We start from the raw sequence: 14,244 nt of genomic DNA, 5'->3' as shown, positions 1-14,244 counted from the left end.
ATGGTCGGTGGTGTCATGACTCATGAGGCAGTGTTGACGGACGCTGCTCAACCAGCAGTCACGGATTAGCGTCACAAATGGGTGGTTATTTCGGCACATCACGACCACGTCTACATCCGCCATGCGTACACACATCACAGTGTAGAGTACTGTAGACTGTAGTACTGTAGACAATGCTATATGCATCGAATTCGAGACAGCAGTGCTTTCACTTATCCGTGCGCATTAGCACCAGGGTTATAGCGTATACGGAGGGGAGGAGAGATACATGCAAACGGGACGGAGAAAGAGACTGATTGAAATGGGCGGGTAGCTTCGCTTCTTGTCGGACCCAAACGCAGATAAAATACGCCATGATCCAATGGTTGAGGAAAAACGGAAGGCGATGCTCTGTTTTTCCTACGTACAATTTAAATAGTGTTCTAAAAACACGCCCTTTCCCATCGCCGCTCAACTGAGCCCGCGAACTGCAGAGCGCATCTTAAGCAGGTAGTCAACTTTTTTTTAATTGAATATGGTTACGAGCGAGCGAGCGCAGCGAGCGAAGCGAGTCTTTTCAATATAACGGAAAAATCTCAGTATGAGCGGCCCGGCCTGTAACGCTTTTGAGAGGCTTATATCTCAGCAACCGCTGGACCGATTGGCCTGCGGTCTTTTTTGCTGGGTAGCCCCATCCCTTCTACCCCGTAATTGACTAGTTTTGATACATCTCAGTGACCGTCGTGGCACGTGCCACGTGAAAAGTCAAGGGTGTTCAAGCTGTTTTGCAAAAGTAGTGATTTTGAGAGGCTCATATCTCAGCAGCCGCTTGGGCGATTGACTTGCGGTAATTTTTATAGGGTAGCTGCATCCTTTCTACCAAAAATAGGATACTCTCGATGCATGTGGGTCACCCCCAGTGCACGTGCAAAATACAACAATAAGAGGTGTCAAATTTGTTCCCATTTTAATAACTCGGTAATTACTGGGGCGATTTCGCTGAAACTTGGCATACAGGTAGGCACCCACCAGGCAATGCATTCCCATGTGTTGCGGTTAATGTGCTACTGCACGTGCGCACGTGCAGGGGGCGCTTCCAGATCTCGAGAAAGGCTGGGCCGATTGCGCTCAAATTTGGTACACGGTTGGAGACCGGTTAGTAGGGTGCCGTGCAAAAGTCAGTTTGGACCCCGTTTGCACGTGCGCACGTGCAGAATGCCGCTTCCAGATCTCAGGAACGGCTGGGCCGATTGCTTGCGTTCAAATTTGGTACACCGCTAGCGACCGGTTAGAAGGGTGCTTTGCGCAAGCCCGTTGGAAGTACCCTCTCGCCCTTCCGCACGTGCAGGGCTCACTATCTCGCTCGCTCGTTCTTCGCCCAAAAGGCGTTTTACTGGTATTCTAATCTGATTCGTCAACATTAAATATCGGCATCAGACATTCAAGGACAAGATGCTCCACAAAGAAAACCAATGACTGGCAGTGATATATTCGACCGACATATTTTTTATCGCGACTGATGTACCTAGCAAAAGCTCATTCGTTACCCTAAATTCACCTTAGCATTTGCGAGACACATGCTAGAGAATGACTGAAAATTCAGCTGTCGTATCAATTTGAAACTATCAAATGTGGAGAAGCTATTTGAATCATCTCGGGGACAATCATCAAGAAATGTAGCGTCAACAAAGACTAATTGATGATCAAAGATACTTTTTTCGATAAAATGAGAAAACGACGCTGGATGAATATGAATGCTGATAAGAAATAACCAACACAAGACAATGCCTCGTTAAAAGTACACAACTTCCACGACATTCACTTTATAACAAGTGTGAAAATAATTATACACGAAAACTCGGTACGCATACTCAAGCATACGAACGCTGAACTAAAAGTACATATCAAAAATTCACAACAAAAATGGCTTTCAACAATTAGACAAGCAACATCCTAGGCGCATTGAGAATTGATAAAAGTGTAAAGACATTCCAATATCACTGTATCAGCCAACCCGTTTATCGCGTCAAACCTTGTCCCATAACGTGAATTACGTTATATCCGCCTCTACTCTCTAGTCATATAACATAGTCCAGTACTAGTGTTGAAATACTGACAGGTTAATTGAGTTCTACCCCAGTTCACCCGCTATCCGTCGTCTATCATCCAGACCAGTCCCTGAGCCGGAACACGCTCCTGCCATACCGCCCTCGCCACCCTCGGTAGCGGTGGGCCGCCCGGCACGGCTGGAGGTCCCTAGTCGCGCGGCGGCTGGTACTGGTGGAGCAGGGAGGCCACCTCCTGACCCAGAGACGGCGAGCTGGCGCACAGCACCCGGCGCGACAGCAGGTCAAACTCGCCACCTGTAAACGGGACAGCAGGTCAAACTCGGCACCTGTAAACGGGGACAGTAGGTCAAACTCGGCACCTGTAAACGGGGACAGTAGGTCAAACTCGACGGGACACAGCAGGTCAAACTCGCTACCTGTAAACGGGTCAGCAGCAGGTCAAACTCATAGCATTTGTCGGCAGGACAGCAGGTCAAACTCGCCACCTGTATGCGGGGGACAGCAGGTCACACTCGTCAACTGTCGTGGCCGGGGGGGGGGGGGGCTCCAACAGATCTGTAGGGTTACTGACTACATACTTAGTAGCACTAGCAACAAATGATCCGGTAGTAGTACAGAAAACTTCACAATCATTGATTCTATTGATATAATGTGTAAGTTATATCATCACACATGCTAAAATCAATATCAAGCAAAACAAGGTGATCATCAAATTACAACGGCAAGTTGCATAATGAAGTAAGATGCATGAAACAAAATAACTAGAATGAAGCGAACAGAAGAGCAAAACCGGTAAAAAGCACAAAGCTATATTATAGCCACGTACGTGGGCAACAGACATCAGCAGGAAGATCACGGATCTGAAGGAATCTGACGGGAGATAAACGGGAGCTTTGCATATTTCCTTTGCTATGCTTATTCGTAACAATCGAGCTATATGATCTAAAGTTTTTTTATTTGATAAAATCCGACTATATGTTAAATGTTGGATAAGGTTTCTTTGTCGACAAAAGTACTATACCAATCCCAGAGAAACTCGAGCAAAGTATGTGAATTCAAATAGATCGTTTATGCCTTAGACCCATTATCAAAATCTTGAAGAGTCACTCATGAACCATAAATTTGAAGTTGGGGCGACAAACGCTAGAAAAATGTGAGCCAGAATCGGTTCGAAATTCAAAAATCAAGATGAATAATTCGAGGTGTCTAGAGATTCTTCTGAATGGACCATGTTGTTGGATAACTCCCAACAAAAAAAAGGTAACAACATAAACTCTCCATTCTAATACAGCTACTGTGCTACGTGATATCTCATTCACGCTTCAACGGTCCAGACCTTGATCTGCTTTCCCTCTATCGGTCTGACTATGGCAAATGTACTCAATAAACGCAGAGGAGAATATGCATGCAACGCGTGAATACCACTCACTGCAATGAATCATGCTTTTCGACACAACATGCACTTGCATAGCACAGCGCATCTAAAATATATGCAGTGCGATCGCAGCAGACATAAGCTACACCTGATAGCAAGCAGTCTGGCTCGCGACTGATCATGCGTGTGCCGAGGAGCCCGACCTCCGCCGCTACTCCGGCGGCGGCGCCACGTACCGGCCGTATCGATGACCACGCCGCCCGCCTCAGTGACGACCACGGCGCCGGCGGCCACGTCCCAGCAGTGGATGCCCGCCTCGTGGTACAGCTCGGCAGCGCCCGACGCCACCAGACACATGTTGAGCGCGCACGAGCCCAGCGAGCGGAACCTGCGGACGAAGGGGGGCGGCGGTCAGAGACGAGGCAACGCGGTCCGCACAAGTCGCGGGCTGTCACTGGAGGGAGGGCGAACACCGGCGCGGCTGAAATGGCCAGGGTTCGGTGAGTACGGGAGTGAATACCGCCCCGGTCCAGCGACTGATGGAGTCGATAGAGCTCGGGTAAAAGCCCTGGTGCAACGAGGAAAGATGCGGAGGCCAGATTCCGACGCCTGAAGCAGTAGGCAAAGCTGTCAGTCCACGATCCAAGGCTGTTAGCCGACAGCCCACGGCCCAAAGCTGTCGGCTCACGATCCGCGGCCCAGGACTGTCAGTCCACGGCCCAATGTTGTCAACTCACGGCCCAAGGCTGTCGGTCCGCGGCCCAAGGCTGTGACTCAGCCCAGGCCCAGGACTGTCGGCTGGTCGAGAGTCGAGACACAGCAGTGGCCGGCCGAATCGAAACAAGATGACGTCTGAAGAGAACGTCGGCATAAATGGCGAATTGTTCCGTGACGATAAACTTCCGAGCCACAAAGACAATCCCGAAAGAAACAGCGATTGAGCCAAAGAAAATCTAAGCATGCATCGTGATATAATGCCTGACATTGAAAGGCAAAGCCTCCAATTGTGTAAAACTTTCCACTCTTGTGGAACAGCAGTTTTCTCCCGACAAGCACCGTGTTGTATCCCAAAGCGATGGAAAGGGGCAATTACCTTGCTAGCTTATTTATCATGCTTATAATACTACTCGCGACATTTTTAGAATATTTTTTCCTTCTTCTTCTTTTGAGACTTGCCTTTCCACAGCTTCAGTTTCACTGCCCAATGGGCAGTGAAACTATGGGCAGTGCCCATAAATACTTCCCTACACTAAATCCCGTTCTCAAGAGGTTAAAACAACCCTAAACGTCTAGGCAAATCTTAGTTGTGAACGTCGTCATAGCCTTATGTATATTACTAGGGAATGCTGGACAAAAAGAAGTGGGTAATGTATAGTGCGCTTTTCTCTGGGATCGCACCACAGAGCTGGACCGGCCGAGTGTCTGGTCCCACCCACCCGCTCCGTGTGGTGGGATGCGGAGTAGGACAGGGGGCGCAGGCCGGGACTCTAAGCGGGCGCCGTGTACCTGCCGTGTCGAGCACCACACCGCCGGCCTCGCGGCAGATGACGCAGCCGGCCGCCACGTCCCAGCAGTAGACGCCGAACGTGTAGTACACGTCGGCACCGCCCTCCGCCAGCAGACACATACAGAGCGCCGCCGAGCCCAGGAACCGGTACCTGGCGCGCGCTGGGCCGTGTCAGTGGCGGGCGCTCACGGCCGGACGACAGTCGGAGCGAGAGAGGGGCTCAGTGGATACACAAATCACAGCACCACGGGGAGAATACTGGACAGATTGGAGGGATATTCAGTGTACGGGGCGGCTACTGGCTATGTAGCGGTCTCTCTGGCGGCCTCTGTAATGTTTCACCACAGCCTCAGATGGTACAGTGATGGACGACGGGCTTTATCGTCAACATGGGATGAGCTAGCAACGCGGCACAAGATGTGCTAGCATTAATGACGCCGGGAGTTGAGTTTAGAAACACAACACTAAGAACAATGGACAAACGTGCATAGAACGAATGCTGGTAAAAAGACTCCGCAGATGCAACGACGTAGTCATTTCGTGTGAATCACATAACTAGCATCAAGTCCTTTAGCATTTACTGCTCGAAGCAAGCAAAGTTAATATGTTTCGTTACGAAGTCGCACCAGCCACTACGCAGCACGTACCCGTGAGCTTTGCCGACCAATATCCTGGCGTTCTCGAAAACACATTCCCTCTTCTCGGGAATCGGACTGGTGCCCATCTCGCCGATGACTAGCGACTTGCTTAAATCTGGAAACACGAATGATGTTATCACAGACCATAGACCTCTGTATACAGAGGTCTATGCACAGACCAATTTCAAAGGGCGAAAAGGTGATCCGGCCCCTCGAGCATTAAAGAGCTGCGGTAAACCGGAAAAAAACTACGGCTGCTCATAGACTGGCATAAGGAATAAGTGGATAGGAACTTAATGAATGACAAAGCTGTTAAAATATTAATGCTATTAAATTTGACCATGCCTCAGTACATCTAATGTATGGTCAAGAATTAGTCAAATGTTTTTGAATAATATGGAAATAAAAAAAGGCGGCAAACAGACAACAAAACCCAGACAACAAACAAAAAACGCGAACAAGGGTGTCGAATAGACGGCAGGCAGTTGCTGCGAAAACGCGACGCTATTTGATGACTATAATGACTAGATATTGACTATACCTATGGAATATGCCGACTCACCCGTCTCCCCTGAGACCGTTATTTTCTCGTCATTCAGGAAAGCACCGTGTCCTTTTCTCGCATGATACATATGATCGAGAATAGGGTTGTATATAACTCCAATCACCGGCTCCTTATTTACAGTCAGACCTGTGAAAAATAAAACACATGGCCAAAGCCTTGTCAACATCCATTTACAAACACGCATGCGAAAAAATGCATATAAAAGATAATGTGAGTTGCATGCATGCACATTATACTGTGCATGATGCAGATCCTCGTTACATTTCGTTCTCTACAACTTGTATATGTCTGTCGACGTCAAAGTGGGGGATGGCATGAAATACGGTCAAAAGAAACTGATAATCACGAGTGGTTGATTGACATTTTACGTCTACATATATGACATAAGCACTATGTAATCAAATGAATGAGAATAAACTGATGGATTTATTTTTGACCGACATTCACAATTTGAAAAGATCAGTGTATATCCTTGCTGACGACCAATGACCAGTGGTTTATAAAAAAAAAAAACTTTCCTAAACATCGGTACATCGCATCTGACTCAGAATCTTACGATACCTAGCTCCAAGTGAGTCAATTCAAATGCTGGCCTCATGGTTAACGATACAATGAACTTTTCACGTGTTAGCCGTCTCGTTCAAGTTTCCACATTCACGGCATGACGGCGCCGCCTGCCCGATATGTTCAGACGCCAGCTCACCTATGGAGACACACGTGAATGGGAAGCTGTGCACGAAGTTCATGGTGCCGTCCACGGGATCAATGATCCAGGTGGGCGCGTCAGTGAAGTCCACCTTGGCGCCGGCCGCCACCGACTCTTCGCCGATGTACCTGAAATGAGCCGCACATGGACGGTGGTCACCTTAGCAGGCTGAACACAGCCCAGCACGGTCACTGGCTGCAAATTAAGTGGAAGTTGAAACAGCGCAGTGTACCAAGCTGATGGCTCAATATAGGATTGCTACATACCGATGCTGTGGAAACACCTTGCGTAGCTCGGAGAATAGGAACTTCTCAACAGCTTCATCAGTCTCTGTAACCAGATCAATTGGAGACGCCTTGAGCATAACATTTTTCTTCTTCTTAAATGCATCTTTTATCATCTGAAACATAAACAATACATTAAATTCTTAACCCACGCACCGACAGGGGTCTGCGCCAACTTAGAACCGATGGTGGGGTTGACAGTCCCCCCCCCCCTGAGATCTCGAAAAAGAAGCAAGATAGCGACAAGCGGTAAACGGCATGGGGTACGCAAGGACAAGGTCTACAATTTTTACTAAGGTCATTTTCAGGTCAGGTCAAAGATAACGTCACAGGGGTAAAAAAAAGTCAAAATGGCGGCGCTAGAAATGAAGAGTTTTTCTCGAATAACTTTTAAAGTGCCCAGCCTAGGAACAAACTAATGGCACCATCGTGATCCTCTCGTCAATCCGCATCAGACCATATAAGTGTTGACCTTCGAAAGGTCAAGGTCAAAGGTTTTTTTAAGATTTATGTTGCCCGACCCGGGCTTTTGTCGTTAGTAGCACACATTCATACTGGGTTAGTACACTATATACACGGCAGTGGTACGAATCGTTTTCGGCACCCGCTACGCGAGACAGCCTTGACCGCACGCTTCCTGTCACGCACCCCAGGTGGCACCGCACTGGTGCGCACGCTGGGGCTATCCCGATTTCTCGGGCCCGGCAGGTCAGAGGGCTGCTCCGGGACATGAAGCGAGGCCGTGCCCTCGGGACATGTCACCGGACCGAAGGATCTGTTTAACCCTATTCCTGGCGGGGGGGGGGGCCTTTAAGGCCCCCCCCCCTTCAGGTTTTTCTTGTGCCATTGCCAAACGCCGCAAGACTGAGAGCTCATACTCGGTGACTTTTCCTTAACATTCATTGCGCACATTTTGACAAAAAGAAAGTTGCCGGGTCAGGTCAGGTCAGGTCACCAGAGGCGGTTTGGTGACCCCACCTCAGAAAAGTTTGCAATCACGCCAGAGCTAGAGTTTTTGACCGATCAATTTCTTCTCTTCAGGTTTTAGTTAGAGTACCAGTATGTGCAATTTTTATATCTCAGAATTTTCATATCTGTGACCTCAGTCCTGAGGTCAGGCCAGACTTGTGACCTTTACATTGCAAGCCTATGGGAAAATATTGAAACGCCTCCTGCTTCGTGTAAAAGAGTCAAAACCACCCAATTCTTTCAGTATTATGGAAGATTATCTCATCGGTGATGATCCTGGTGCCGCTAATTGACAGGGGCACCGGCAAAGGTCATCTGAGGTCATGTGACGTCATAAATCGTTTTTCTGTCAATAAATCACGACATGATGGTGCTAAAGACTTGTAAGTGATACCAAACTGCTCGCCTGGTCAAGGCGCGTCATTTGGTATGCAGCATGACCATACCCCACAACCTCATTAATGAATGGCCTGACCTTGACCTCAGGTCAAATTTCAAATTGACCTATGAAGGTCATCAGTATCACATACTTACCTCGCATCGCCTCGGCGAGAGCAACAAAAAATGTATTGGTTTTATGTCTCTATTGTTTCTTAGTTTAAAAGTTATATAGGTAACTAATTCCAAAACATTTTATCGTTGATGACCTCTGGTGACCTCAATATTGACCTGACCTGAAAATCTTTTATGTAAAAGTTGTAGATCTTTAAACGACCTATCAAACGCCGTTTGCCGTTTGTTGCTGCGATGTGTAGTTTTTTAGATCTGAAGGGGGGCCGAATCGCCCCCCCGCCAGTTTATTGTCCCGGCGGAGCCCGCCAGGAATAGAGTCAAAGGCGGATCAGGCCCGTGTACCTGCGGCCGGGGGTGCTGGCTGGCACAGCGGTAATCCCCACGACTGAGCGAACACTCCCCAGTTACTGCCATCTCCTGGGTAGGAGCCTCCCGAGGAAAACGCTGCCAGAGGTCAGCTTTGATCCAAGGACCTCCCACACCAAACGTGAGCGCCAGGGCTGCGGAGTCGGAGTCGGAGTCGGAGTCGGAGTCGGAGTCGGTCGGAGTCGACAGTTGTGACCGGAGTCGGAGTCGGAGTCGGAGTCGATTTTAGAACCCCGAGCCGGAGTCGGAGTCGGAGTCACCGAAAATCTGTCGACTCCGCAGCCCTGCTAGGTCTGCGGAGTCGGAGTCGGGAGTTGGAGTCGGTCGGAGTCGACAATTCTGCCCGGAGTCGGAGTCGGAGTCAGATCTGGTTTTTGAAAGCCGGAGTCGGAGTCGGAGTCGGAGTCGCCGAAAATCCATCGACTCCGCTCGGAGTCGACAGTTGTGACCGGAGTCGGAGTCAGAGTCGGAGTCAATTTTAGAAACCCGAGCCAGAGTCGGAGTCAGAGTCACCGAAAATCTGTCGACTCCGCAGCCCTGCTAGGTCTGCGGAGTCGGAGTCGGGAGTTGGAGTCGGTCGGAGTCGACAATTCTGCCCGGAGTCGGAGTCGGAGCTGGTTTTTGAAAGCCGGAGTCGGAGTCGGAGTCGGAGTCGCCGAAAATCCATCGACTCCGCAGCCCTGGCCACAAGGGTGGTCAAGGTCAAAGGTTGACCTCAGGTCATGTGACCTCAAGGTCATCATGTACAGCCCTCCAGGTATTAAGGTTGGTTGCCAACATCACAATAATCTATCTGCATTGATGAATACGTCTAATGGCTATTGAAAACCACTGCCAAAATGTGTGCACGGGCCCTCTTCTCATTTCTATTGAGTCATTTTACAGGAGTGTCTCTGTCATTTGAAGTTATTACACCAAAAGCACATAGGCTAACCAACCACTCTTTTGCTGGAGGGCTGTACATTTATGATTTATGCCTTCATGTCTAAGCCCTAAAGCATCACATAAATTTCATAATTTAATTGAGTAGGTATCATGTAAATTGACTTGTGCAAGCAGTAACACCTGCTTATTCTGATTGAAGTGCATGGGACAATCACATTTATTTCAGCATATTATATAACAGCACAATGAATCAAAAATGTCAGTAAAAATGTCTAAAAACGGCTTACCCCACCAGCTTCGCGGGCAAGCTTCAGTGCAGTAGAAAGGCATAGTTCCAGATCTGCTTCAGCCATTTCAGACTATATCCTTGGACCTTCTAAAATTTCTGAAACATAGAAATATAGTTGTTTAGTGATTAGTTGTAGTGGGTTTTATATTGATATTGCCTTGGATTAGCGATACTTGTAATGAAAGCCGATAGGCGGTACAAACTACAATTAGCAAATTGACTTAAGACGTTACTAGTAAAAGACCATCAGTATCGTTCTTAAGGCACATTCAACAGCGCAGAATTATCAATAAATGCATAAAATATTGTTTAAAATTAAAGCACCCCAAAACGCAGATAAGCCATCAACAATAAAATTTTGACGTCTATCAATTCAGCAGCAACGAATATCAGCCTCACAGCAGCATATTTCGGGGTCTTTCGATTTGGCTGAAAATCGGTATACAGGGCCTCCTCGATGCGCTGATTCCGAAAATGTACCTCTTTGGGGTGGTATTTTGCACCGTTAACGAGTTAACGGCCATTTAACATTTTAACGGGAAACGGCGGGGTCTTTCGATTTGGCTGAAAATCGGTATTCAGGGCCTCCTCGATGCGCTGATTCCGAAAATGTACCTCTTTGGGGTGGTATTTTGCACCCTTAACGAGTTAACGACCAATTAACATTTTAACGGGAAACGGCGGGGTCTTTCGATTTGGCTGAAAATCGGTATTCAGGGCCTCCTCGATGCGCTGATTCCGAAAATGTACCTCTTTGGGGTGGTATTTTGCACCCTTAACGAGTTAACGACCAATTAACATTTTAACGGGAAACGGCGGGGTCTTTCGATTTGGCTAAAAATCGGTATATAGGGCCTCCTTGATGCGCTGATTCCGAAAATGTACCTCTTTGGGGTGGTATTTTGCACCGTTAACGAGTTAACGGCCAGTTAACATTTTAACGGGAAACAGCGGGGTCTTTCGATTTGGCTGAAAATCAGTATACAGGGCCTCCTCGATGCGCTGATTCCGAAAATGTAACTCTTTTGGGTGGTATTTTGCACCGTTAACGAGTTAACGGCCATTTAACATTTTAACGGGAAACGGTGGGGTCTTTCGATTTGGCTGAAAATCGGTATACAGGGCCTCCTCGATGCGCTGATTCCGAAAATGTACCTCTTTTGGGTGGTATTTTGCACCGTTAACGAGTTAACGGCCAGTTAACATTTTAACGGGAAACAGCGGGGTCTTTCGATTTGGCTGAAAATCAGTATACAGGGCCTTCTCGATGTGCTGATTTCGAAAATTTGCCTCTTTGAGGTGGTATTTTGCATCGTTAATGAGTTAACGATCCGTTAACATTTCAGCAGCATATATCGATTTCAGCAGCAAATTTTCGGGGTCTTTCGATTTGGCTTAAAATCGGTGTACAGGGTCTCCTCGATGCGCTGATTCCGAAAATGTACCTCTTTGGGGTGGTATTTTGCACCGTTAACGAGTTAACGACCAATTAACATTTTAACGGGAAACGGCGGGGTCCTTCGATTTGGCTGAAAATCGGTATACAGGGCCTCCTCGATGCGCTGATTCCGAAAATGTACCTCTTTGAAGTGGTATTTTGCACCGTTAACGAGTTAACGACCAATTAACATTTTAACGGGAAACGGCGGGGTCTTTCGATTTGGCTAAAAATCGGAATACAGGGCCTCCTTGATGCGCTGATTCCGAAAATGTACCTCTTTGGGGTGGTATTTTGCACCGTTAACGAGTTAACGACCAATTAACATTTTAACGGGAAACAGCGGGGTCTTTCGATTTGGCTGAAAATCGGTATACAGGGCCTCCTCGATGCGCTGACTCCGAAAATGTACCTCTTTGGGGTGGTATTTTGCACCGTTAACGAGTTAACGGCCAATTAACATTTTAACGGGAAACAGCAAGGTCTTTCGATTTGGCTGAAAATCGGTGTCCAGGGCCTTCTCGATGCGCTGATTCCGAAAATGTACCTCTTTGAGGTGGTATTTTGCATCGTTAACGAGTTAACGATACGTTAACATTTCAGCAGCATATATCGATTTCAGCAGCAAATTTTCGGGGTCTTTTGATTTTGCTTAAAATCGGTGTACAGGGTCTCCTCGATGCGCTGATTCCGAAAATGTACCTCTTTGGGGTGGTATTTTGCACCGTTAACGAGTTAACGACCAATTAGCATTTTAACGGGAAACGGCGGGGTCTTTTGATTTGGCTGAAAATCGGTATACAGGGCCTCCTCGATGCGCTGATTCCGAAAATGTACCTCTTTGGGGTGGTATTTTGCACCGTTAACGAGTTAACGACCAATTAACATTTAACGGGAAACGGCGGGGTCTTTCGATTTGGCTAAAAATCGGTATACAGGGCCTCCTTGATGCGCTGATTCCGAAAATGTACCTCTTTGGGGTGGTATTTTGCACCGTTAACGAGTTAACGACCAAATAACATTTTAACGGGAAACAGCGGGGCCTTTCGATTTGGCTGAAAATCGGTATACAGGGCCTCCTCTGCGTTGGTTCCGAAAATGTACCTCTTTGGGGTGGTATTTTGCACCGTTAACGAGTTAACGGCCAGTTAACATTTTAACGGGAAACAGCGGGATCTTTTGATTTGGCTGAAAATCGGTGTCCAGGGCCTTCTCGATGCGCTGATTCCGAAAATGTATCTCTTTGGGGTGGTATTTTGCACCGTTAACGAGTTAACGACCAATTAACATTTTAACGGGAAACGGCGGGGTCTTTCGATTTGGCTGAAAGTCAGTATACAGGGCCTTCTCGATGCGCTGATTTCGAAAATGTGCCTCTTTGAGATGGTATTTTGCATCGTTAACGAGTTAATGATCCGTTAACATTTCAGCAGCATATATCGATTTCAGCAGCAAATTTTTGGGGTCTTTCGATTTGGCTTAAAATCGGTGTACAGGGTCTCTTCGATGCGCTGATTCCAAAAAGGTACCTTTTTGGGGTGGTATTTTGCACTGTTAATGAGTTAACGACCGATTAACATTTTAACGGAAAACGGCGGGGTCTTTCGATTTGGCTAAAAATCAATATACAGGGCCTCCTCGATGCGCTGATTCCGAAAATGTACCTCTTTGGGGTGGTATTTTGCACCGTTAACGAGTTAACGACCAATTAACATTTTAACGGGAAACGGCAGGGTCTTTCGATTTGGCTGAAAATCGGTATACAGGGCCTCCTTGATGCGCTGATTCCGAAAATGTACCTCTTTGGGGTGGTATTTTGCACCGTTAACGAGTTAACGGCCAGTTAACATTTTAACGGGAAACAGCGGGGTCTTTCGATTTTGCTGTAAACCAGTATACAGGGCCTTCTCGATGCGCTCATTTCGAGAATGTGCCACTTTTGGGGTGGTATTTTGCATCGTTAACGAGTTAACGATCCGTTAACATTTCAGCAGCATATATCGATTACAGCAGCAAATTTTCGGGGTCTTCGGATTTGGCTTAAAATCGGTGTGCAGGGTCTCCTCGATGCGCTGATTCCAAAAAGGTACCTCTTTGGGGTGGTATTTTGCATCCTTAACGAGTTAACGATCCGTTAACATTTCAGCAGCATATATCGATTTCAGCAGCAAATTTTCGGGGTCTTTCGATTTGGCTTAAAATCGGTGTACAGGGTCTCCTCGATGCGCTGATTCCGAAAAGCTACCTCTTTGGGGTGGTATTTTGCACCGTTAACGAGTTAACGACCAATTAACATTTTAACGTAAAACGGTACGGTCTTTCGATTTGGCTGAAAATCGGTGTACAGGGCCTCCTCGATGCGCTGATTCCGAAAATGTACCTCTTTGGGGTGGTATTTTGCACCGTTAACGAGTTAACGACCAATTAACATTTTAACGGGAAACGGCGGGTCTTTCGATTTGGCTGAAAATCAGTATACAGGGACTTCTCGATGCGCTGATTTCGACAATGTGCCTCTTTGGGGTGGTGATTTGCATCGTTAACGAGTTAACGATCCGGTAACCTCGATGCGCATCGAGGAGGCACTGTATACCGATTTTCAGCCAAACCAAAAGACCAAGAAAATTTGCTGCTGATATCGACATATGCTGCTGAAATGTT

The 14,244-nt window shown here is 47.4% G+C and overlaps 1 protein-coding gene across 8 annotated transcripts; it reads right to left on the bottom strand.

The window, feature by feature from the left end:
• Positions 1–1,456: 1,456 nt before the first annotated feature.
• LOC122386274 (inositol monophosphatase 1-like) lies at positions 1,457–10,523 on the bottom strand. 8 transcript variants are annotated; one of them, XM_043375312.1, is made up of 9 exons: positions 10,470–10,497; positions 10,144–10,241; positions 7,106–7,239; positions 6,837–6,967; positions 6,131–6,259; positions 5,578–5,683; positions 4,930–5,081; positions 3,660–3,811; positions 1,457–2,342 (listed from the first exon to the last, which is right to left on the bottom strand). In XM_043375312.1, the coding sequence occupies exons 2-9, from the start codon at positions 10,207–10,209 to the stop codon at positions 2,142–2,144; spliced, it is 1,071 nt and encodes a 356-aa protein (XP_043231247.1). In that variant the 5' UTR covers positions 10,210–10,241; positions 10,470–10,497; the 3' UTR covers positions 1,457–2,141. The 8 variants fall into 8 exon arrangements, with proteins under 8 accessions (XP_043231247.1, XP_043231248.1, XP_043231254.1 ...); XM_043375313.1 differs by lacking the exon at positions 10,470–10,497 and adding an exon at positions 10,390–10,412; XM_043375319.1 differs by lacking the exon at positions 3,660–3,811 and having other exon boundaries at positions 10,470–10,523.
• Between the last annotated feature and the right edge of the window lie 3,721 nt (positions 10,524–14,244).

This window comes from Amphibalanus amphitrite, unplaced genomic scaffold (assembly GCF_019059575.1).
Source record: "Amphibalanus amphitrite isolate SeventyFive unplaced genomic scaffold, NRLGWU_Aamphi_draft 000245F_arrow, whole genome shotgun sequence".
NCBI lineage: Eukaryota > Metazoa > Arthropoda > Thecostraca > Balanomorpha > Balanidae > Amphibalanus > Amphibalanus amphitrite.
Note: the sequence above shows the minus strand (reverse complement) of the source record. Positions and strands in the feature narration are given on the sequence as shown.